The 25,481-nt window shown below is 48.4% G+C and overlaps 1 protein-coding gene across 5 annotated transcripts in view; it reads right to left on the minus strand.

The window, feature by feature from the left end:
* Positions 1-1,761: 1,761 nt before the first annotated feature.
* The window catches only part of LOC111153646 (KN motif and ankyrin repeat domains 1), a 29,812-nt gene continuing 6,092 nt past the window's right edge, over positions 1,762-25,481 (minus strand). Inside the window, exons 2-10 of one of the 5 annotated variants that reach the window (XM_022512798.1) lie at positions 15,505-15,648; positions 14,698-14,806; positions 13,285-13,527; positions 11,793-11,880; positions 8,639-8,858; positions 6,182-6,324; positions 5,428-5,628; positions 3,342-3,440; positions 1,762-2,780 (exon numbers count right to left, since the gene is read on the minus strand). In XM_022512798.1, coding sequence (XP_022368506.1) covers positions 2,718-2,780; positions 3,342-3,440; positions 5,428-5,628; positions 6,182-6,324; positions 8,639-8,858; positions 11,793-11,880; positions 13,285-13,527; positions 14,698-14,806; positions 15,505-15,648 — 1,310 coding nt within the window. In that variant the 3' untranslated portion in view covers positions 1,762-2,717. Of the gene's footprint in view, positions 2,781-3,341; positions 3,441-5,427; positions 5,629-6,181; positions 6,325-8,638; positions 8,859-11,792; positions 11,881-13,284; positions 13,528-14,697; positions 14,807-15,450; positions 15,649-25,481 lie in introns of all 5 variants that reach the window. The other 4 variants (XM_022512796.1, XM_022512797.1, XM_022512800.1 and 1 more) reach the window with 4 other exon arrangements.

Here is a 25,481-nt window from a genome sequence, read left to right on the forward strand (position 1 = left end):
CCCATTATCTGCTGTGTTTTGGGGCCACCCCAGTCGGGGGTAAGACTGTTCCCCTTAGAGTACATGGGCAACTTACATGCAAGAGCCCAACGCTTGGTTTATCGGGGGACTCCTGGTAACCCTCTCCAGCAGCAAGCACCCCAACCCCAACCTCCCTCGCACAGGGTTTAGTCCATGACATCACAACAGCAGCAGGACGAGTTCTGTTTCACTTTCTTAACATTAAAGTCTCTAAGTTCCCACCGCTCTACTCCTTCTGTCTGGGGGACGATGCTGGCCTCGAGCAAGGCTCTCTGAGGAAAGAGGCTGCCTGCCGCTGAAAGGTTCAGGCTTCTCTTCGCGCCAGCCAGAAAACAACGTCCAGAGTCTCCAGCCCCATGCCGGCCTCACTCGGGGGCCGAGTGTCCTGCCACTAATCCCTCGATGGACTCGCGCCTCAATAAACCGGTGAGGAGAGAACCAGGCCGGTCTACATAATGCGCCAAGATGCCAAGATGAAACGCCTTCTAGGTTCCCGGTGTTAGCAGCGTAAACAAGGCCTACGCCAGCAAACCCAGAAGCTAGACACGGATCGAACGAGACCCCACTCCATGATAAGATCACTCACTGTTTTGTAAAAGTTAGCATAAGTACCATGAAATGGAGCACAAAGGGGGAGGAACTCATTTTCTCACGCCCGGACAACATGAATGCCTTCCTTTCTCAAACAGAACAAAACTCCCAGGACCTCCACACCACCTGAGATTCGGCCCTCCCTGCTCCAAAGGCGTGCCATGCCCTCAAGAGACAGAAAACTCACAGACCTACTTTGCTTCAAACAGCAGCGCTCTTCTGCCTTAGTTTACCATGCTAGTTCAGGTCTGAAGGAGCCTGAAGGACTACATGAATGAAATGTAGCCCCGACCCCAGGGTCACGGGATCTCTCCTGGGACCGACAAAGACGCTCATGAGCCCAGTGACCTCACTCATGGGTCAGGAAGAGGACGGCCCTTCTGCCCCAGATGTCCCGCCATGGGCCAGGGTGGGGGGTGGGGTGGGGACATCTCTTACCGCCCCAAGTTGGCTTCAATTTCGAGTGCCGCTTTTCACAGCTCCTCTGTGTTCTTTTCTAAACGATGCATTCCTCCCAGCCCGTGAAACAGGGCAGGCACTGTGATACACGCCTGCTGGAAAAAAATCTGTCCTTTGGTCTCTTTCTTGAGCTCAGCAGTGCATGAACAGACAAGAGGAAGGAAAGAGGAATAGAGAAAGGTGTGAGAAACGCCTCCGTGATCTTTCTCCCATGCACCTGGCTCTTGCCAACAGGCTGGGTTAAAATTCACCACCAGTGACTGTGCCCAAACACCTCATTTGCATTTTGGCTGCCATGCCTTTTCTTTTTTTTTTTTTAATAAGACGGACTCAGTTCCTTTACTCTGTAAAAGGGACTGCAAGGCGGGTGCCATCACCGAGCAGCTGCACCCAAACCGAGGGCCAGAGGCCAGTGCTGCGCGCCGCACCTGAGAATAATAGGACACTTGTTGACTCGACTCTACCTGTCTGATGAGCTGCCTAATGAGGTCTTAAATGTCCGACGCCTGACGGGCAACCTGAGTACTGGACGGAGCTGCGTGAACAGAGCCGTGCTTTCCTCTCGGCCAAGTGCAAGACCAGCAGGCTGGCGCTCCCCGCCCGCACGGTCCATCAGCCCGGGCTTCCAGGGCCGTAAGTCAACAGGGTCGGGCAGACAGCTGTCAGAGACAGGAGCGGGGACACGCAGAAGAGCTTAATGAAATTTTATTTGGAAAATATGGCAAGAATCTAAGGCACTTCAAACATTTAAATACATGTAAGACCAAAGTAAATGTGACGTGGTAGAAAGGAGTCCATAAATACGTGGAGAACTACACTAGGCTTCCCGAGAGGCAAATATATCGCCAATTCCTCTAATGAGATCCAACCTCTGCCATTAGATGCGGACTTGCGCAATGATTAATAAAAACGTGGTAACGTTACACGTAGTTCTGCACGTCTCGATGACTATGGAATATAAAAGTTGAAAATACTGCGTCAATTTCATATAGATACCTTTTATATAAAAAGTCATATAATATATCCACCTAAATTAACCCAACTGAAAACATCTCCTTTCATAAATGTTTTACTTTTCAAGAGTTCCGTTTTTGATTTTTAAACAAGAAACCCACCAGACCAGGCCCAAGGTTCTGGTGACGATCAGTCATCTCAACGGCCTTACTTTACAAGAGTAAACACACACACACACCAGCACGACCTTCCTGGAATGGAATTTTCAGAGAGCTTTCCCATGGCTCCGCATTAAGTCAATATAAATACTCGTGGAACATTTTAAAAACGCCAAGCCGGTGAGAAGCTGATGCTCCCTGGCAGGGGCAAGGCGGGGAGAGAAGGAACGGACGCTGCCCGCTCAGGTCAGGTTACCATATCGCACGGCTGTACATAACGGAGCAGAGACTCAACAGCAACAGAGCTGGGGTAAGCAGCCCGACGCTGTGGGAAGAGGGCCGGGAGGGAGACGGCGTGTGCCCGGCGGCCAGCTCCTGCCGGCTCAGCTTCCACCGTGCCCCTCCGGGCACCAGCCCTCCCATCTGTGTGCTAGGGACTCAGGCACAATGCGCGTACATTCAGTAGCTGTCAGCCCAACAGGAACAGGTAGCAGCTCGCCGGAGGCATGGAAATGGACGGCTTTTTGCAGAGAATCAATCAAATGAACTTCGGTGCGTGGGACTAGGAGATGTCTTTCTTCCCAGCCTAGGGGTGCCCTAGAGACCAGGAGAAGAGAAAAAATGGGGGGGGGTTAATAAGTGACCTCAGGCAGATGCGTCCTCTGTGACAATGGACCCTGTCCAACACAGTTGACAATCACGTGTGCGCCAGGGCGCAGGCAGCTGGGCGCGGGACCCAGACCCAGCTGGGCTCAGCAGCGCCGCGTCTGGCCGTCCCCGGGAGGCCATGTACTCGGAGGGACAGACTCTCGGACCACGGGCTGCTGCTCACGGTCTGCTTGAGGAAAAATGCCGGGAACACGGGAACGTAGCAGTGTGCATTCATGGGCGAATCAGGCACCATCTGGATAATTCTGCCCAGAGTTAACCCCTTCATGGGAGGGCGTCAGAGCATCTGTCTCCTGAGAACAAGCAGAGGCCCAGCCTCTGCCAAGCTCCCTGGCAGCCCACCTGGCCATCTGGGGGGGCAGAAGTCACGAACCCTTAAGTTCCAGAATCCTCAGAAAACCTGCATCTCCTGTCAACTCCCTGAAGAAGGGGGCCCACGGGCCTGATGGACTTGAGCCCATTCACAAACGCCAAATGCTCAACACTGACCGGAGACTGGGCCTTGGCGAAGTTGACGTGTGCGTACAGAAGAACTGCGATGTCCTTGTGTCCGGCCTCCAGGGCTATGGAGAGTGCGGTGCTGCCATCCTAAAGAGAACACGGGAATAAACAAGCCAGGGTGGGTTCTCAAACTTCCAGACCACTGAAAGGCAGCGATACAAAAACTCTCCAAGAACTGTTTAAGGTTCCCCAATCTGTTCAGTCCCATAGGAGACTCTTCTGGACCTCCGCACACCAAGCCCAAAGGCTACAATGAGGCACTATGCCCAGCAGAGTGGAGTCTCCATCGGAGGACCAACACCTCATCCCCACTGTGCCTCATGGCGGTCAGACTGGTGGTGCGAGCCCTGTGCACCCACGACAAAGGCGACAACAGGGACTCACCCAACCAAACAACTCACCCAGCTACAGCTGGGGGCTGTAGCAGAGGGTGTGGTGGAAACTTAGGTGTCTGTGCTGCTTCTCTTTACAGCGAGCAGGAAACACCACAGTGTGTGTTAAGACACCCTGCTGCTTGCCAAGGATCTTTTAATGCTGCCCTTCGGGAGGGAGCAGATCCTCCGGCCTTAAGTGCCCCCATCGACCGCTGCAGACACCATCCGACACAGTCACCACGTCCTGCGGCCTTGCAGAAACACATCTTAGGAAAATCCGAGGGGAAACGCTAAATATGGGGAAGTCAGTTTCCGTTACATGTTTGGCTTCCATGAACTTGCCCAGCTTTGGATGCACGTCAAGGAGGGACAAAGCAAAACCCAGAACCCAGCGCCATTACTTTCTGTCTGGTCTTGGAGTAAGGATGCACTTCTGGTCACTAGCAGCAGGAAACAATTCTCGGGTGGTCAGCATCTTAGGGTCCTTCCTCCCACCCGGAATTCTCTAAGCTACTTGCCCTTCCACTTTCCTCCCCCGTCCTTCTGGAGGTGACCAGCATTTCTGGAAGCCACTGTGGCTCTGGGGCCTCTTATTACTACATGTACAGACTGTTCTTTGCTAAGAAAAAGCAGAAGTAAAAGCAAACAAACAAAAATCAAGACACATGCAACACACGCCGCTCTCGGGGACAGCTAAGTGGGAGCTCTCCCTGTCGCCCTGCACAAATTAAGGGGACGTGGGACAGCTGCATCCTCTTCACCCCAGGAGCCGTGTGCCACCTGGTACGAATAAATGCCTGCCCTGGCTTGCTCTGCCTGCTGGCTTTGGCCCACCAGGATCCGACACTTAGTGCAAGAAAGGGTATTTTCCTTCTAACTTTCTAATGTTTCGAGCTGAAGGAAGCTCTGGGCCAAACCCATGCTCCATGGAGATAAACCTTCCAAAGCAGCGCTTCGACCCAGGGCACCACCCAGATATCAGTGCCTGTGCCTTCACCTATGGGCACTCCTCCCCTGTGGCCTGGAGACTGCAGAGGCAGAAGCGCTCCTTGTGATGGTTCCCAGGCAAGGTGTTGTCTGGAACAGGGACAGCGTGGGAACGGGGAGAGTAGATCGGGGTTATGGTGACAGAAAAGCCGGAGCAGGAGTGGGAGACGTGCATGAAGGAGCCGTACAGTCTGGAGGGCCAAACTGATGAGATGCACAGGTGAGTCCCTCTGAGAGGCCCCAGTGAAGGGCACGCTTGAGTTCATTCTGGGCGCGGGCAAGTGCTTCACTGTGGTGACAGCTGGCTCTCGTCACCTAGCAGCCCCAGCCTGGAACAACTACCAATCCAGCTTCCCCAGCGCTCTGGGGGGCCGATCCTCTCCTCTTCACGGACCTGCAAGGCGCCTGCACTCCATCTGCTCTCTGGCGTTTGTGTCTGCCCCTGCCGCGTGCTGGCTCTCGGATGGGCTCCTCACTCTCCTGTCTCGAGCGTGGGCGCTGAGGCCTCACCTTCCTGCCTTTGGCTCTAGTTACTGGGAGTGGGAGTCTGCACACAGGAGATGCCGCGGTGCTGGACCGGGAAGGGTGGCGGCCCAGACCACGGCACGAAATCCCCAATGAGCAGCGTGGAGAATGTGCCCTTGCCCCTCTGCCAAGGGGCCCCGCAGACCCCTGGCGGGCGGGCCCCGAGAAGGCGGAGTCCATTCACTTACGTTGTCCTCCAGGTGGCCATTGCAGCCTGGCTGGGCCAGGAGCAGCTTGACGATCTCCACGTGCCCGTGCTCGCTGGCGCACATGAGTGCCGTGGAGCCCTCGTCATCCTGGATGTTGACGTCAGCCCCACAGGCCAGCAGGCCCTTCACCATGTCGATCCGCCCGTGGCTGACCGCCAGCATGAGCGCTGTCTGTCCCGCCTGCAGGGAGGAAGGGCAGCAGGTGCATCAGCAGAACAGCACAGACCCAGTGGGGGGAGGTGGGGGGACGGCGTGACAGAGGGCACAGAGCAGACGTGGGAATAATCTGGCGCTGGGTGGCAGCAGGCACAGAGAAACAGTTTCTTGTTCTGAGCGCCGAGCTAAGTACAATCATCCAGTAGCGTGTCAGTGCTGCCCTATCTCCAGGAGGGTCTGTGTCCCTGCAGCGAGGAGCCGGGAAGTTCAAAGGTGCTGAGAAGTCCAACTACACCAGGGCCACTGTGTGCCCAGCACGAAGACACTACGGATCAGAGACTGAGGGAACAGTCACCCCCAGGTGTATGGTGGGGACTCCTGGGCCCTGAGGTGGGCTGACCTACACAGTGCACGCACCGTGCTCCAAACAGAGGCAGCACGCGAGGCCAAGGAGGGAGATGTGCACCACGTGACAGTGAAGCCACTAGGTCACCAGCGTGTCTGGTCACACGGGGTAGCACGAGCTGGCATGGGTGGGAGCTGTGTGAGCACGGACCCCGGTGGCAAGGGCGCTCACCTGGCTGGCTTTGGCATTCACGTCACCGCAACCAAAGAGTTCTTCCACGACACGCATGTCCTTCTCGGCTTCCACGGCGGCCAGGGCTGCCAACATGATGGGGGTGTAGCCCGCCTTGTTCTGGTGATCCACGTTACACACGTCTGCAGAGAAACAAGCCTGGTCACGGAGAAGCCTTCCTACAGCGACCCTTCTCCCCACGGGCCAAAGGAACAGGGTTGGGAAGAGGCCTGTGAAACGGCCTCCAGGGCTCCACGTCCCAGAGTGACTTGGAAGGAACTATGAGAGCGTCTTCAAACTCAACAGAAAAAAGGTTTTCTTGTGTCGCAGGAGTCCAGAAGCAGCAGAAGTGAGAGTAAGCCATAACGGCACCTAGTGCGTTTACAACTGGTGCCTGGACTGCTACAGTCCAGAGGGCTGGGGGTTGTCCTAAGTAATGACAGCTTTGAAGAAGCCACATAATGTGGGATGAGGACATTCATCTGTGTTTGGGGGATCACAGTTTTGGAATGAAGGAGACAGGGAGAGCTACGAATATGAAGGATTTGTGAAGGGCTGTGTAGAGAACACAATGGTATCACCCACTCGGAAATCACGGCTCATTCTGAGACCCCAAGTTTGGTCCTCTGACTTGCGTGGGGCCCTTGGAAGCCGAGTTCCAATCAGGTGACTCCTAGCTAGCTGCTCTTGGAGCTGCAGTCAGAGGAAATGCAGTAAGAAACTGCCAGGGCCTGAGAGGCACAACAGACCAGACCTTGTCTATTCCTGTAATTGTTAAGGAGGCATTGGGGGCTCAATTATCCTTTTTGAATTCCTTTAGCACTATCTCATAAAATGAAAGGAGTGGCAAGTGCAGGAAAGAAGCTTTCATGTGTGACCAAATACAGTTAAGATGTTCAGGAAGTTTCTATCATGAGGAGTGAGAAGAAAAGGGACCATGAAAACTTGCCTTATGCTAAGAAATAACTACATGGTAGAGACATGGTGGCATTTAAACACAGGGCGTGTTTTTGAACACAGAAAAGGAGAAAGAAAAAGCTGTGATGGAGAAGCGTGTGAGCTGACGAGCTCTCTGATGCTCCCTATCATCTGTGACATTTGGTCGTTCGCAGAGGTCGTTCCTGACATGCCGTACGAGAGCCCCGGTCTCAGCCTGTGATGGTGGGCAGTAGAGGGTCAAGTATGTCTAGTAGTGTGATTAACCAAAGCCACGCAACCGTGGCATTGAAATAATTTAATTTACCAAAATATCTTGTCCACACAAATTTGCCAAGGGCAGATTAAATTGTTACTTTCAAGAGTAATCTGAAATCTTGGTTTTGGCTCTTTTGGATATTATCCCTTCTCTGTTTAATTAACAACGTGGGCTGAGATTATCACTGGCTCTGTTTATACTCTGTTTATACTCTGAAAAGTCGAAAGGGAAAGAGACTTGGAATTCCTTCCTCTAAGATGGAAGCAGTTTGAGACTAACACAGCCCCATATGCTGAGAATAAGCAAACTCGGAAAGGGGGATAAACCTTCATGGTTACTTCTCTGCATTACTCTAATTCCCCCAAAATGGAATAGAAGAAATTAGAGAGTTGGATCAAAGGCAGTATGGGGAAACTGGACACTTTTACTGCCTATGCTAAATCAAATGTTCACATTGTGTTCTCACTAATTGAAGACCGAGGTTCTATAAATTCTATATCAGTCACATGCTAGAAGTAAAAATATGTAGTTTGAAAATAAATCAGAATGACTCGGGGACTGTAGGTACCGCTGGGCTATTATCGTTGAACAAAAAGTTAGAAGTTCACCATTTTCCAAGGGCCCCTTCTACGCAGCACAGCCTTGCTTGGTGTGTAAGACGTGCAGTGGCTACATTCTGGGATGGGATATTCCAATCACAAACAAGAATGTTCACTGTCCTCATTACTAGGGCTCAGATACAAGAATAGCACTTTTTCCCTCGGTAACAGGGTCTGTTTCGGTGGGAAAGATCCGGATTCCACTACAACCGGCCACAGTAGCGTTGCGTGGTGCCTGTCTTGAGGGGCACACCTCCGCCCGGCGGCTGCATGGGGTCGGGCTGCAAGGGCAAGAGCAGCAGCAAACACCCAGGCTGCCGCGGGTCCCCATAAGGGGGGCGCATCTGGCTCCTGAGAACACCCGGCCTGCCCGCGTGATTCACGGCGGGGCTCTGACTCATGCTCAGCGCCGGAGGGGGTGGGGGGGCACCTCGCCTGAACGCAGCCCAGCCGCAGCCAGAATGGCCGCAGAACCTCCCTTCCAAACGGACGTGGGGCCGGGGTCACCCAGCTGTGTTTCAAGTTCAAGCCTCCCCAGGTGACTGGAGAAGGACGTCCTCGCTGCACGGCGTGGAACGGCAATGGGAGGGGGGCGCGGGGCGGTCCCGGGGCCGAGGAGGGGTCAGCACCGGCGCAGCCCGGGGGCCGCGGTGGCGCACGCACCGGCGTCCAGGAGCAGCTTGACGATCTCGAAGTTGGAGTGCGACACGCTGTAGTGCAGCGCCGTGTTGCCGTTGCCGTCCGCCATGTTGATGACGTGGCGCAGCACGTCCGGGGAGACGGCCTGGAACGCCGCGATGTAGTCGCCCACCATGGCCGGGCTGGCGGACTTCTGACTGGACACGCGGAACCACTCGTGCTGCAGGGTGTTCAGACAGAACCGCTGCCAGAAACACGCAAGCGGCCGTTAGTTCTTCTATTTCTGGCCCTTCCCGAGACGCTGCTGAAAGCCCGAGAAATGTGGCCTTTTATGGTCAGAAAGGACGCAGCCCGAGCTGCCGTCCAAGAACCACCCGGGAGCATCCCGCCCGGCCTTCTACCGTCTACAGAAGAGGCCACGCAGCCCTACTTAGGGCCTCTGCCTGGAAGGGCCAATTCTGGCTCTGCTACTTGTGAGTTCTACTCCCCTGCGGACGAGAATTCCCCGTGCCTCAGTTCACTCATCTGCAAAATGGGGGCAATAAAAACACCTCTTCCCCACCGGGCTTGTGATGGGGACAAGCGAGGCACTACGCATAACACCACGCAGGCCTGGCGCCATCGATTCTCGATTGGTTAGTATCATGTCCTTTCGCTGGCCCTGCACGTGATTGTCGGAGGGCTCAGGGCAGGAGAGATTATCACCCACACTGACCGCTGCTGCTTCCTTCCCAGTCAGACCGCCCTTAACTCCTTCAACACGCCCAGGGCCCTGCGCTGACAGGACCACGAGGGTGTGGCCAACTCAGCTCCCACGCCAGGCCCCAAGACAAACGTTCAACCACGGAAAGGGATTAAAACGCAGGTTCAAAACAAGTTACATCTCCCATTTAGAAGCGTCTGCATCCCACCGTGACACCACGCAAGCCTTCCCTGAGGCTGTGGCCGCATAAAGGCGGGGCTGGCTTCACGAACAATCAAGTCAATCCCGGACTTGTGAAGTTCGCATGCGCACTGCTGGGGATGAGATCCCGGACCCGTGAAGTTCGCACGCGCATTGCTGGGATGGAATCCCGGACCCGTGAAGTTCGCATGCGCACTGCTGGGGATGGGCGGAGCTAGACCGCGTCTTCCAGGAGCCCTTCTTGCACGGGATAACCGTTCACCCGTGCTTTGCTTACTCTTTCAAGGGTTGGAAATACACTAAGGAAAAAATGGAAAGCCTACGTCAGCAGCATCAGATGATTCGGTTTCAGCCCGTTCAATCATATTTTGTGGCACCTGATGAAAAGGGTCCTGGGTGGGGAAAAAAAATTCATCTTCTGTTTTGTTTTCTTCTGCTCACTCTTCTGCATATTCGGATTTTCGTTTCTCCAGAGTCCGTCCTCGTGTGGAAAGAGGGAGCTTGTGTCATCTGGGGGCTGAATTCTGTTACTGCCGTGTTTGTGGTGTCCTGTTCCGGTTCTGGGCCCTGGCACTGTGACTGTTCATGTCTCTACCAGTTTTCAGGACACAATCCCTTACAGACGTTTTTACCAAATGAGTTCCATTTAACCAAAAAGGAACTGACCACGGAGTATGTCCGTGACAATACGCTTGGTACTCTGGGGCCAGAGAAATGGACGTTCTCCCGGAAAACCACAGGACCCTGCATTTTTAAAATGGTTCAAAGAAAAAGTACATTATAGCTATGGAATCTAGGGTCCAGAAGCACCAGTTTTAAGTTCAGGTTCAGCCTCACGGGAAATACTAACACCGCAGTGGCATTTCATGGCTTTGCTCTCTGTGACTGAAGCTTAGACACACGTTTAGTTTATACTGATGGAGTTCTGTCCGCCCCCGCCCAGGGATTTTATTTAGTATTTTCTTCTGTAAACATCACCCCGTGTGCCTTTCTCGGCACACTCATTCAATGTCAAGACACAGCTGGCTCTGAGAAATTCAGTTTCCATAGCAATAAAAACAAATCTGAGATGCAACCAGAACCTTAAAAAAAAGGGTGTCGTACGACCAGGTGACGGGATTCAGAGAGGATAAATAAAACTTGGGCCAGTATTGAAGAGGTATCATCTGGCCCCAGTACTAACTAGAAGCTAGTTAACTGACTCTGGACAAGACACCTAATCATTAGGGCCTCAGTTAAAACAGAGTAGATGAGGACAGAGTGGTCTCACAGGCACGCATGCCCACACGCCTCTCATGCCTGTGACAGCTGTCCTAGTCCTTCCTCAGACTGTGCGTGTTGTCCACGAGGAAAACGGTGGCTCTCTGGCATGAGAGACTCCCTGAAGTCCCTTCTAGTTCTAACATTTTGGTTTCATCACTCTATAATCCTGTGAGACTTTCAAATCAGCTTTCTCACTCGCTGCTGACTTCAGTTGTGCAGCAAAAAAACTTCACGCTGACGAGATGCCAAGATTCAAATGCCAATTCTGTCTAACATAATGGGAGAGGCTCCATTTTCTCAACACACTGAAGAGAACTGTCAACCACAGGGTGGGTGTGACCTAGGAGAGAAGCTGCACCTCAAAACTTCAGCGACCCCTAAGGGAGAGCGACATACTTCGCCATGGTGTCAGATTCACCATTGCCCCAGAAGTGCTCCTCTGTCCAGGGCTGTGTCCTTCCACCAGCTTCTCAGCTGTGCGCTTCCAAGTCTCTCAAAGTGGGCAGAGATGACAAGTGCAGTGACTCCGGAATTTAAAAATAGTGGCTGCCCGCATTCCATACGAGAACATAATATGCACTTCCATAATTGAAAGGAATGCTGACCTCAGCCCAGTCAGGTTGCTTTTTAAAAACCATAGGCCAACTTAAAAAAAAAAAATTTCTGGTGACTCTTCTCCCTGGATCACAAGGTTCTGTGAGCGGAAGCAGAATGTGTCGAAACCTGAAAACCAGATGCAGCTAGCCCTCCCTCCGGTGTGCAAGTGTATGCCTCATGGAGCCTGTGTCACCGAGAAAAGTACAGGGTGGGGCTGTCTGCTGCGGGGCCTGAGGGAAACGTTCAGTATGAGCAGGGTGGCACGGTGCTCACTTTGCTTACACGAGCTAGAAATAGTTCAGGGGCAAAGCATGTGGGTACAACAGCTCAGGGGCAGGCTAGAGACACCCTGACTTTGGTGTCCACTTGAGCACTTTGTATGGACTAGGGACAACATCTGGAGGGCAGACTCACCATATCCTTGCTGGTCAAAGCTTTGGGGTCATTTATATTATTTTTCAGCAAGTTGCAGGCAGACAACATCTTTTCGCTTAATTCATACCTAGGACAAGATAAAAAAGAAAGAGAGCTCACGATTGGCCACCCCAGGAAAGGCATTTTTATTGCAGACTTTATACCCCTTTAAAAGACAAGAGGCCTCGAGTGGACCTCTGCAGGTTCGTGGTGGTGCAAGGTGCCTGCCTGGAGGTTGAGCAGGCCTCCCTAGGTGTCCGAGGACATACAGAGCCAATGTCTCCGGCCAGAGCTCGGGCCTTTCCATATGGTGACTTTCAGGCCTACCTGTTCGGCCTTTATGACATTCTGGAATAACATCTGGAACTTTTTTAGTCCTTTTATTCTAAGTTCTTAAAAATATTTTTACTCTTAAAAAAAATGTTTTTACTCTTAAGGGGTTGAAGAGGTCAGAATTACCACATATCCCTTATGCAGACTAGTAAACCACATGTCTGAACTCAGGAAGTGTTTAGCCCCCATGAAAATCTACACTGAAAAATCAGATGGCATAGGTAAATAAATGATAGCTCAACAAAACTGTTAAAAAATAAAACAAAACACATAGATGACAAGATCTCAGCCATGTGAAAATACTTGGAAATATAAACTAGAAACACTTACCTTATGTTAATGCAGTTAAACTCTGATTTGCAAAATTAAATAGAAGTTTTTTGAAATGTTCTGTTTATATTCCACACAGTGAAAAACCGTCTTGAATTTTTCATATGTCCTATTCTCTGTTTTATAAGCACTGATTCCACATTTGCTAGCCATCTTTAAAATGTTCTACACCGTTATGTACGTGTCTCAGCCAACGAGAGTGTTTACTAGGTACTTCAGCTGCTGCTAAGGAGACTCCCAAACCCACTCTTGTGGGGTTCCCTATCACTCAGTGAGCAACAAAACACAGACGTGGGACCGATTACATCATCTTTGCAGTGAATGAGAGCTTTGGCGGGGGTTAAAGAGCTGCTCCTTTCGCACATGGCAATCCCTTAACAGTACTGACCTGTATGAAGATGAATGGCTAATGATAAAATCCGAAATCTTAAAAGACATGTGCTGGCCACACTAAATCCTAATGTGCCTTCAACTATAAGGTGGGTTATGCGAACACTGGACGCCTTGGGGGCGTGGAATATTCTGTGGCTGGTGGCTCCACAGAGAAAACTAGCTAGCAAATACATTTAAAGGAAACAAAGGTGGCAGCCTGATGAGGCCCATCTTTTTGCTCCTCTAAGAGATCTAGGAGCTATCTCCCTCCCCACCTGTACTGATTAGCATCAGGACAGGACGGTTGTACCCCTGATGACAAAGTTCAGCTATCCTTTGAGGATGGGAAAGACCCAACCAATAGTGACAATGGCAAAATCTCCTAATCAGCCAGTTCTTTTGCCAAAGGCACATTAAACGTGGGAAGGGTTAGGGAGGGGAGGGGAGTGTACCACACCTCTCTCTGATTTCCACCTTCTCAGGTTCACATTCTGGAACCTGCATCTCATCTTCCACCCTGGCGGACTTGAAACCTTCAACATTAACGGCATGGTGCCCTTCCGCCATTCCCCGAGTGTCTTCATCCTCCTCTTCCTCCTCCTCGTCTTCAGGAGGGTACTCACTGACATCACACTCGTCATCTGACTCGGAGGAAGAGCTTTCATCCGAGCTGGAATCATCACTTGAAGTTGTTTCATACCTAGGTGGCAATTGGGAGTTCAGGAGAGGCAAGGCGTACCCCGAAAGACCCCATGACAGAAACTCTCAGGCAGGGAAAGCAGCTGACTCCAGACATCTGACCAGTGGTTTTAGACTCTGCATTTAGAAGTTCAAAGGAAGGTCTTTTTAAAAATCTGGTGGTTTTGAATGGGTTCTGACTGGAAAGGGATAACTTGAGTTGCCAGTTGGTATCATTCAACCACTTGGGAGGAAAAAAAATATGTAGCACCTGTGGCCTAGGATACACCAACGGAAACTTACTGATGAAGCCAGGTGTGCAGTGGTTTTTTCTGGTCCGCCCCCCAACTTTTTTTTCCCTTTTCCCTAAAGGTCTTCCTATTTTGATCCATCAACTGTCTTCGTGTCATGGTTAACGGATTAGGTAAGTAATCGATCGTTCCTCTGGAATAAGCCCTCCAGAACCTCCTGGGCCACACTACCCAACTAGACTTCAAAGATAGAGAAACTAGGCCCCATTCAGTTAAATCTTGTCATAAATATTAACTCAACTAACCACATTATTGCTTTCTTGTTGCGGCTGAGGCCACATACGGATGAACAGATTAGCTGCTCTGTACCAACTACAGGATGACTAACAGGCTTCACTATTTATCTGACCCCAGTGAGAAGGAATAAACAGCTAACAGACATTCTGTTTAGAAAGTAAAGAACTGAAGGCACAGCTGGACTACTGGTCTACTGGAAGGCCCTACAGTTCCGTACGTAAGCATGGGGAGATAAGCAAAACAAGCCGTTCTGAAGGAGTAGATGACCATCACTGGCCCGTGGAGTGATGCTCTCGCCTCTTTCTGTTTGCTCCTGAGTCTGATACAGGTGAGAACAAGCTGTCCGACACCGAGGGACCCCTGCCGCCTGCTGCTTTTGTTGAAGACTATTGTTTTCAGATCAGAGGTGGCAAGACGTGAATCGCTCAGCGTCATCAGATGTCTTTTCAAGAGTGACACGTCCTTAAAGATAGCGAGAAGAGGAGAGGAGAGAAGCCCAAATGCACCTTTCTGAGGGGATGTTGCGTCACCAGTATGTGGCTGCAGCCCCGACCAGGCACCTTTAAATGGGACTTGAGGAGACAGGAGGCAAAGGAGACAGACAGACCATGTACAGACTGGCTGGTGTCACCATCTTCCCTTACCCTCCGTTAATGCCAACAAACTGAAGATTCTTCTTGGCTCCATTTGAATCTTTGTTGCTGTCCTTCTTCTTCATGATAGACTTCAGTGTGCTTTCACTGTTTGTACATACTGTGAGAAAAGGAATCAGGGTGAACAAAATTAACACAACTCATACCCATACAAGTTAAAGGACCAAGAAATCTTTCTTCAGGTTCATTTTTTGTTTTTTTTTTTCTCATTCATATCAGTTTAGATCTTGGCCCGGGCACATGACAAGCTTGCATAAAATCCACTGGAAAGATGTATGCATGGAAAGGAACAGTGTGAAGTTCTTTACATGAGGATTAAAAAAAACACCATTAGTACTACCAGACATAACAGAAGGACTGACAACTAGCATCTGTATCAGGCTTCACTGTTTATAGAGTGATATCCCATCTTATTTGGGCCTCAAAAACCACTTAGGCCCTAAAATGGGGATTATTATTATTGTTTTCCCTCAGCTGGGAAAAAGGTCCACCTGTCAGACTGCAAAGGAGTGAAATGCTATTTAAAGTATTTCATAATTCACAAAATCAGATGAGTTTTCTTTGGGGGACGGCACACTCCTTTATGTTGAAATCTTTTAAAGATGTTCTAGGCCTACCTTCCTACCATCTTAGGTCAATGGTGTTTCCAGGTCAGCCTATGAGGCGCCGTGACATTAGACTGCAGCGCGGGCAGCGCCGGTCCTAGAATCCTGAGGCCGAGAAGGGTTGAGTGAGGAAGGTTACCATAGAGGCTGGCAGCTATCTGGTCGTCCGTCAGGTTCACCGGGCACAGCGTGCTTTCCTGAGGGGGGAAGGCGTCCTGGCCGCTGAGGGGTCTCCCTTCCATGGTGCCCACTGCTTGCTCGTGCTGGGAGGTCGGGGTGTGGAACGGAGCTGCTGCCTGAAGGCCTCCGCACTTACAGGTGTACTCCAGACTACTGCCTGTCAGGAAGGAGACAGGTGTAGAACGTGTGATGTTAAGACCAAATGAAATGAGCTAAACTTCTTTTTGTTTTAATTTTTGCAACTTTCCATTTTCTTAACTGCTTTTCTCCCTGTGTTTTTTTTGCATTCGTGGCGGTATTATGGAAGCCACCCAAACTCAAACCCCAAGCCACCCAAACTAAAACCTTCTTCTTCTTCTTTTCTTTTTTTAATAAAAGATTTTATTTATTTCTTTGACAGACAGAGATCACAAGCAGGGAGAGAGGCAGGCAGAGAGAGAAGGAAGCAGGCTCCCCGCTGAGCAGAGAGCCCGATGTGGGGCTCAATCCCAGGACCTGGGATCATGACCCAAACTGAAGGCAAAGGCTTTAACCCACTGACCCACCCAGGTGCCCCTAACCTTCTTGGCCGTTAACTTTCCTTTTATCCCCACATCCGGGTCCGCCCACGCCTGTCCTTCTACCTCCGTCTCTTCCCTCTGGCACAGCTGTTACTGCCCCGGTTGGGCGGGCATCCTGACTGTCCTCTTCCTTTATGATGGCCTGTCACACACATGGCTGATGAGCAAAACTCCAGCCCCTCAAACCCCAATTGGCACTCTGGCTAAAACAAATCTGAGCAAAGCTAAAAAACTCTCCCCCTCTGCTCAGGAAACGTAGCCCACGACGCTTAGCCCCGTACTCTCTAGACCACTGACACCTGACCCATCTCCTTACCTCTCCACCTTTATTTCCCACCACGCCTGGGGTTCTGTTTGAGCGGAGGACTGCCTCCCAGTTACTGGGATCCTGAGAGTGGGTGTCTTGCATCTTCCAGACAACACATCTTGGCAAACGCTCCTCTACGTGGAACCCTCCTTTCTCCCCACCTTCACAGGGTCAAGCCCTCCGTCACCCTCTCTTCTGAGCCTTCCCTGACCTAACTAAACAAGACTTTCCTTTCTCTGACTTTCACAGTCCAGCTCTCAGACCCTCTTACAGGATCTGTAAGACAAAGGACCTGGGAGCGCCCAAGACTCTCTTCTCGTCTGTAAGAATTTTGAGGGCACCAAACTGTTCAAATCAACTTTCTTTCCTCACATCTACTAGACTGCTTTTGTGTACTTCAGGTATTTAATATTGGTATGTATCAGGTACTGGCTAAAGCAGAAGAATCAGATCAATTCATTGCACATAATTACTGTATCTATGTATATCACAGTATCTTTAATGTGGTTGGCATGGGAAGATGTTTACGATGTATGGTTAAACGAGAAAAGCAATAATAAGATTCTATGTATGTGATCTTATTAAAAATATATATGAAAGTTATCAGGAAGCTATGGAGATTTTAACTTTTCTCTGTATTTGCTGTTTTTTAGAGTGAATATTAACTGTTTCAAAATCACTTTAAAAAAATAAGGAAATTCTTTGACTAGCAATTTGTTCCTAGGAATTTTAACCTGAGGATGTACAAAAAGATACAGAAGGATGTTCATTGTTTCCATGTGTAAAATAGCGGAAAGAGGCAGATATCACAGTACGCCAATAAGAAACCAGTGAAATTAGGTCTGGTACATTTATACAAAGGAATTCTATGCAGCCATTAAAAATGTTGATGTAGGTAGACATTTTTAGCACAGAAAGATAGGCATAATGTATTACTGGGTTTTAAAAATAGATTATTGAATCATTTGGGGAAAATAAACCTATTTTGGCAAATATATTTATATGTATACATATTAGAAAAAGTCTGGAAGGATACACAACAAACCTATTTAACACTGCTTTTCTAAGGCTAATGATGTTGACTTCCTAAATTATGTATTGTAAACAGGAGTTACTAATTCAAATAAATTTCAATCTAACCACAGTAATGTCATATGGAAAGAATTTGATCACAACTTCCTCTTTTCTAAACCTCTGAAATCACTTACATCCCCAGAAGAAAAGAAATTTAAATACTGATTGTATTTTGAGGCAATTAGGGAAAAAAACCTAATCATGATAAATTCTGTAACTGTTCTCTTCAAACTCTACTGTTTATATGCACCGTCTGGGGTGCATTTGCTAAAATGCAGATTCCCAAGCACCTGCCACCATAAAATCATTCTGTAGCTCTGCGACGGGGGCCGAGTGGTAGGCATCTCGGACATCCCCACTGACCTGGGGTCCACAAGACCCTTTGAAGTATGTTGCCCACTTTAGAAAGTACTGGTTTAAAACAATGACCCTCTAATTTAAAAAAAAAAAAAAAAAAGTGGACGGAGGCAAAATGTTCACAGTGAGGCATTAGGGATCACCTAAATTTTAATTCTCATATATGCAACCTAAGAAGTCTGAATGCCAGGGAGGCTCGGTGACTTCACAGGTGGCCCAGAACCCACATTTCCTAACTGTGTGAGCAGTATTTTGTCCGTGAAAACAGTAGCACAAGTGATCTCCTCTAGCTCTGCAGGCAAGGGGCCTCCCAGGTGACTCTAAGGGTCTCCCTCCCTCCTTCAGCACACACACGCAACACTGTACGCAGGATTCCTGATAATATTCAGTGTCCTTGTGACCTGATGTGCTCCCCCAACAGCAAAAACAAGGCCTCTGAGAGTCCCTCTGACTTATCGTTAGCAAAGTGAACAAACCAGGGCATTGGCCTCCATCCTGCCTTCTCCATCCCAACTCATCAGTATAGCCGAGGTAGCACGGTGACCTCCCCAAAGTCTCAGCAGCTGTGAGTCCCAATGCCAGCACGTACTTCCTGGAGAAACACTCTCACTGGGCATGTTCCTATTTAAGAACCAGCGGGGACTTAAAACCATTTTTTAATTTTGAAACCAGAGACCTATACAAAAGACACCATGTAATGAATCCTGCATGCCTATCATGGGCTTCAAGAGCCATCAGAGCTCTCTGGCCCAAGCTAGACACATCCACCTACTCACAGCGGAGTGCTGGGAAGCAAGAACTAGACAGTCTTGCACTTCCATCCGTAACGATTTTAACTTATATTCCCCAAAGAGCTCTTAAAAAATAATTAAAGCGCTAAAAACAAAACAAAACAAAACAAAAAAAAAAACCTAAAAAAATTTTTTTTTAATGATGATTGCATATTTGGTCAGTAGTGACATTTATTTGATGATCTCAGAAAAACTTTCGTAAGATATCTGAAAGGGAATCCTTGCACAGATTTCCACTGGTTGCTCAGGGTTTTAAATTTTGGGATCCATAATTTTTTTTTCTTTTTTACTTTTTTAAAAAGATTTTATTTATTGGGGCGCCTGGGTGGCTCAGTGGGTTGGGCCTCTGCCTTCAGCTCAGGTCATGATCTCAGGGTCCTGGGATCGAGTCCCACATCGGGCTCTCTGCTCAGCGGGGAGCCTGTTTCCTCCTCTTTCTCTGCCTCTCTGCCTACTTGTGATCTCTCTCTCTGTCAAATAAACAAATAAAATCTTAAAAAAAAAAAGTAAAAGATTTTATTTATTTATTTGAGAGACAGCAATCGAGCTTGAGAGAGCACAAGCAGGGGGAGGGGCAGGCAGAGGGAGAAGCAGACTCCCCGCTGAGCAGGCAGCCCCATGTGAGGCTCAATCCCAGGACTCTGGGATCGTGACCTGAGCCGAAGGCAGACAATTAAGCAACTGAGCCACCCAGGTGCCCCTCTTTTTCTTTTTGAACACAGGTTTCAAAATACATTTATAAGTTGAGGTATAATTTATATACAGGAAAATGCACAATTGTGGAGTTCAGTGACTTTTGGTAAATGTGTACATGTCTGTGTGACCACCTCCCTCATTAAGATACAGAACGTTTCTAACAACTCAATCAGTGCACAATGCCCCTGCCCGCCTTTGCAGACAACCTGCCCCTCACTCCCACCCCAGGCCACGGTTCCTCCTCACCAGAGCTCCACTGTGTCAACTAGGGCTTCCTAGAACTTCTCCCAGGCAGAGCCAGCCAGTCTGGCAGGCACGTGAGGCTTCTTCATGATGAACGGACAGCTTCCTGTCGCCTGTGGGAGTTCTACTGCTCAACCCTTCCCACCTTCTCCGTGTTCACAGGGCTCACGTGACATCATCACTCCCACCTGTGTGTCCTTATTTCAGCAAACTTCACCACATGCACTTGAACCAGACTCTTCAAGGCTGCTGGCCCTGGTTCTATTTCCTCTATAGTCTTTCTCCTATGGTGCTGTCCACACAGGTCTCTTTCCTCCCTCCATGTCCTGCAGCACTTGTGTCCAGACCAAAGGATGCCCGCCCTGTTTTCTGGCTTCACGGGCGACTCCTCCATAAGAATGTGAGCGCCCAGAGTCCCTCCATGCTCTGTTCTTGGTTGGGTCCTCTACAGTGCCCACAGCAGTGCTGGGGAACGGACAGCTTCCCTAAGTGCCTACGTGATTCGACGGAAAGTCGCCAGAGTTCCCTTGTGACTGACTGGCAAGGCAAAGAACAACATTAAATGTTAAACTAGTCCTCATTCGCTGGGACCAGAGGGAATGTGTCCCCTCTATTGCCAGAAAATGTTTTTCGGATGGTGCGGAAACTCTGGCTGCTCTGGAATGGCCCATAAACAATGGTCTGCACTCGATCAGGGCCCGTGGTCCTTAGAGAGCATGCGCAGAATGAGACGTGCACCAGCCCAGGGCCGCTGTGTTCAAGTCAAACACAGGAAAGGTGCAGCGGAGAAAACCAAAATAAAGAGGACAACCAGATCTAAAGGTCTTGACCCTGGTTGCACTCTAGAACCAACAAACCTGGGGGTGGGGCTTTTAAAAATACAGATACAATGAACTCTCCGTAGGGGGCCCAAGTGTTAGTACTTTTAAAAAGCTCCTGAAGAGGGGCGCCCGCGCGGCTCAGTGGGTTGAGGCCTCTGCTTTCGGCTCGGGTCGTGATCCCGGGGTGCTGGGATCAGGCCCCGCGTCGGGCTCTCTGCTCGGCAGGGAGCCTGCTTCCTCCTCTCTCTGCCTGTCTCTCTGCCTACTTGTGATCTCTGTCTGTCAAATGAGTGAACAAAATCTTTAAAAAAAAAAAAAGCTCCTGAAGATTTTCTAATGTGCAGCCAGGATTGAGAACCACTGAATTATTTCACAGATACAAAACGTGACAGCTGAGGGGCGCCTGGCCCGCTCAGTGGTAGAGCACGTAACCCTTATCTCAGGGTGGTGAGTTCGAGCCCCATGTTGGGCCTAGAGCTTCCTTAATAAAAACCTGACTGTTGGGGCACCTGGGTGGCTCAGTGGGTTAAAGCCTCTGCCTTCAGCTCAGGTCATGATTCCAGGGTCCTGAGATTGAGCCCCGCGTCCAGCTCTCTGCGCGGCGGGGGGCCTGCTTCCTCCTCTCTCTCTGCCTGCCTCTCTCCCTACTTGTGATCTGTCAAATAAATAAATAAAATCTTAAACAAACAAACAAACAAACAAAAAAAAACCTGACTGTTGAAAACAGGAGGTTTAGGGTGCCTGGGTGGCTCAGTTGGTTAAGCGACTGCCTTTGGCTCAGGTCATGATCCTGGAGCCCCAGGATCGAGTCCCGCATCAGGCTCCCTGCTCAGTGGGAGTCTGCTTCTCCCTCTGACCTTCTCCCCTCTCATGCTCTCTCTCACTGTCTCTCAAATAAATAAATAAAATCTTAAAAAAAAAGAAAAGAAAACAGAGGAGTTTAGACATCCCTCTGGTTTCAGTCCATCAACTTGGACCATGTGAATTTTTAGGAATTACTGGAGTTTAGTTAATAGGCCTGGACCGTTAAGGGTAGAAGTCTACGACTACCACCAGTAAATGCTACCCCAACGACGTGCATAAAGCTACAGGAGTGACCACAAAACACATGCAGAATTCTGGCACTCTGGCCTAGCAGCTCAAAGCCCCCTCCAGGTGGCCGTGGTTCCCACAGGTACTGCTGGGGAGCTCAAGAGCAGGCGACAGGGCAGCTGCCCTTCACAGTCTTTACTTATAATGACCTCATTTTACAAGTTAACCAGATCAGTGATAACTGAAAGACAATGAGTCACAGAAATCTCAGGGCTTTGGAAGATAAGAGCACCTCGAAGTATTAATTCGAAAGTACATGTAGCATTTAATATATGGGTAATTATGCTATCCAAGGCAAACTCTAACGAAAAATACATCTGTTTGTTAAAGTGAAAACTCTGTGTATGTTCCTGACTTTAAAATATTTAGAATGTAACATTCAGAAATGTTAAAAGCAAACTATTTTATAAGAAAAAGACTTCAATGAAAAACAGCTGGAGGAGCTTGGTTTTTTGTTTGTTTGTTTGTTTAAACAAGATTATCCTCTTCAATTTCCTCTGGTATATTGCACTGTGTATCTCTATTGTTAGAAAATTGATTTTAAAAAGTAAAACAGGTTTTAGAACTGGCTCTGTTCACAAATCCCAACTCTTCTGCCGTGCCAACCCATACTTTTATTTATAATGTCAAGTCCTTTTTTTTTTTTTTTAGATTTTTTATTTATTTATTTGACAGAAATCAGAAGTAGGCAGAGAGGCAGGCAGAGAGAGAGGGGGAAGCAGGCTCCCTGCTGAGCAGAGAGTCCGATGCAGGGCTCGATCCCAGGACCCTGGGATCATGACCTGAGCCGAAGGCAGAGGCTTTAACCCACTGAGCCACCCAGGTACCCCTGTCAAGTGCTTTCTTAAAACACACCCATGAACGCTGTGGCCAGCTCTTAAACACGTATCTTGTCAAAATTTCAGCTGAACATTCTGATTTTTAAAGAACATGTAGCTTGCTTGTCAAGAAGCAGGCCCGAAATTTCTGAGTCATTATGGAGGCCATGCAGTCATTTAGGTATTTTCCCCAAGTAATACTATGAATTCAAAGGGATCTGAATACATGCAGTTCTTGCATAAAGAAAAGGGCTTGGGCATAAATTCATCCTTTTCAGCGTACATAATGGTTTGGGGAACAGACATTAGAGATTATTCCTGAAGGATCACCTGCTTTTTGGTACACATTACTCCTATGAGAAGGTGTGCATCTTTGATGGAGGAGAAAGTGCAATCCCATTCTGGTTCAAGGTTCAACCTTCAGAACTCTGCCTCAAGGCCAATGTATATGGCCACCAGGACAGTCAAACTGATCTGGAGAGCTTCAAGGGTCAGGGCTGCAGTTTAATAATTTCTAGGGCCATTTTAATATTTTCCCAGGAACGTTCCAGACAGCTGTCATGGGTGTATCTAAAAGTGGGTACTTAGAAATTAAAATGCTAGAGTGGATGAAGAATCAGCTTCTCCTTCACTACAACCCCACCCACGCTTAATTACAAACCATCCCAGGGCCTGACCCAGAAAAGCCACATTGACAGGCTGCATTAACTAAAGTTAGGTTAAGCATGGGTGTGCTTCCAGAGACAGCTAAAGACCTCATCTCTTCCCCGATCTCAGAGCACCTGACTGCAGCTGAACTCTGGGAACACTTTCTCTTTGCACACTATCTGGTGGCTCACACATACTGCTATAAGCAATCACTTATATTGCCGTTATATATGTCTTAGATTGGTCCAACCGGATTGCAAGTTCTTCAAGGCACAGACCCCCTTACCTATCTGATGCAGTACCACACTTTGCAGAGTTCACAGTCAATGTATAGCTATCAACTAACCTGAACAGAGAAGGGGACAGAGCAGACTGTAAATATCTTTACTGAGGGGCGCCTGGGTGGCTCAGCAGATTAAATGTCTGACTCTTGGTTTCAGCTCAGGTCATGATCTCAGGGTCCTGAGACAGAGCCCCGCATCGGGCTTGGTGCTTAGCGCAGAGTCTGCTTGCCCCTCTCTCTCTGCTCCTCCCCTCGCTCCTGCTCTCTCACTCTCTCTCATAAACAAATCTTTAAGAAAAATATCTTTACTAAGATATGGACAACTAGCTGCTTGGAGGAAGAATAAACAGCTTTGGCCACTGCCCAATATCAACAAATTCACTTTATCCTTAACGATCAAACATGCAAGAACTCACTTCAGTTCTCAAAAACTACCAATCTGTATGCTTTAGCCAGAAATGAACCACATAGTTTAGGATTCAGAATATATGTAAAAGGAAACTCGCATCTTTTTCCGGAGCTGCACGGCCATGTCACCAACACCCACTAAAAACAATAAAGCATCAGTTTAAAAGAGAAGATTTTCACATGTGTGTCCGTGGATGGGTTCACGAAGGTGGTGATTTCAAGCCCTTGTAAAAGATTTTCCTTTGGGTGGGGGCACTCTTCTCCAAGGTTTGTAACAGATGCTCCAGATCTGCAATTTCAATTTTTCTGAGTGCCAGCTATCTCTTTGGAGAATCTGATGAAAAGTGTTCGATTTCTTCACAAAACTGTTCACAAAGCAACGGTTCCCAGATCAAGAGGCCTTGCTCTAAGGTGGTTTATTGTGATAATACTTCTGTGAAACAGGGCCTGCGTGTGCCTACTGGGTGGCAGTGGTGATGGTGGGTGGCAGCAGAAAACCCATGAATTTGAGAAAAACACGCTCTCAGTTGAATCTTGGAAAAGAGCTACTTCTGGAGAATAATTCTGCTTTAAGGGCTCCAAGCAAGAAATATGGAATCCAACCTTCTCATGACACAAGAGGGCACGGCAGCCCCGCCATATCCTCTCTCAACCGATGCTTCAAGTTCCTGGACCACTTCCGGGTCAGCTCTTCTGACTTCCGGGTCAGCAGGCCCTCCTCTCCATCAGCCCATTATATACTGCTGGGTTTCAGAAGCATTTTGTCCAGATTATAAGATGCTCTTATAGTATTTATTTAAGAAATTGTGATTAAAAAAACCTCCAAGTCCTTGGACAAGTATAAGAGATTAATTTTCTACAAACTGTGGCAGACAGTGAAATTATACTGTTACAGATAGTTTTATTTTTGTTTGCTCAAAGACAGTTAAATAGTTTGGGAGTATTTGTAAGTGCAAGTCATTCATTTACGATTTTCTCTCTCCAGAGGGAAAAAGGAAAAAAAAAAAAAAAAGAAAGAAATATTAACTTAACTCCTCAAACCAAAACAATCCGACTGATTTACAGAAGAATAAACATTTTTTTCCTAAGGTTTGTGTGAGAACAGAAACTTATTTCCTCTTAATTTTGTAATTCGATAAAAGAAAATATTAAGTACAGGAAACTTATCACCACAAGGAATCAAAAAGTGCTTTATGGATATCTGCACCCTGATGAATAAAGAAGACGTGGTACGTATATCCTCTGGGATATTACTCAGCCACAAAAAAAATGAAATCTTGCCATTTGTAACAACATGGCTGGAGCTAGAGTGTATCATGCTAAGTGAAATAAGTCAGTCACAGAAACACAAATACTGTATGACCTTACTCACATGTGGAATATAAGAAACAAAACAAATGAACAAAGAAAACAAGAGACAGACAAAAACCAGACTCTTAAATATAGAAAACCAATGGTTGCCAGAGAGGAGGTGGGGGTGTGTGTGTGGATGAAATATGTGACGGAAATTAAAAATACACTGAGCCTGAATAATGTACAGAACCTAAAACTAATATAACACTGTATGTTAACCATACTGGAATTAAAATTTAAAAAAAGAAACACTGAGGGAAAAAAAAGTACAGACTATCTTTGGTCATCAACAAATTCAGCTGTGTCAAATTGATGACAAGGTCTCTTGAATCCTAGAACAATGTTTGTGACCTTTTATGGAAAAATACATAGATAGAACATGCAAGATTCAACTTTTGTTAAAAAAAAAATTACATCTCTAAAATATAGAGAAACACACACACTTGTACCCACCAAACACACGAGGGGTTGTCCCAAGAGAGCACGAGGGAGTCTTTGACTCTTTAAGGTCTTGGAACCATTGATTCGTTATAAGCACA

Source organism: Enhydra lutris, unplaced genomic scaffold (genome assembly GCF_002288905.1).
Source record: "Enhydra lutris kenyoni isolate GAN:26980312 unplaced genomic scaffold, ASM228890v2 scaffoldscaffold33, whole genome shotgun sequence".
NCBI lineage: Eukaryota > Metazoa > Chordata > Mammalia > Carnivora > Mustelidae > Enhydra > Enhydra lutris.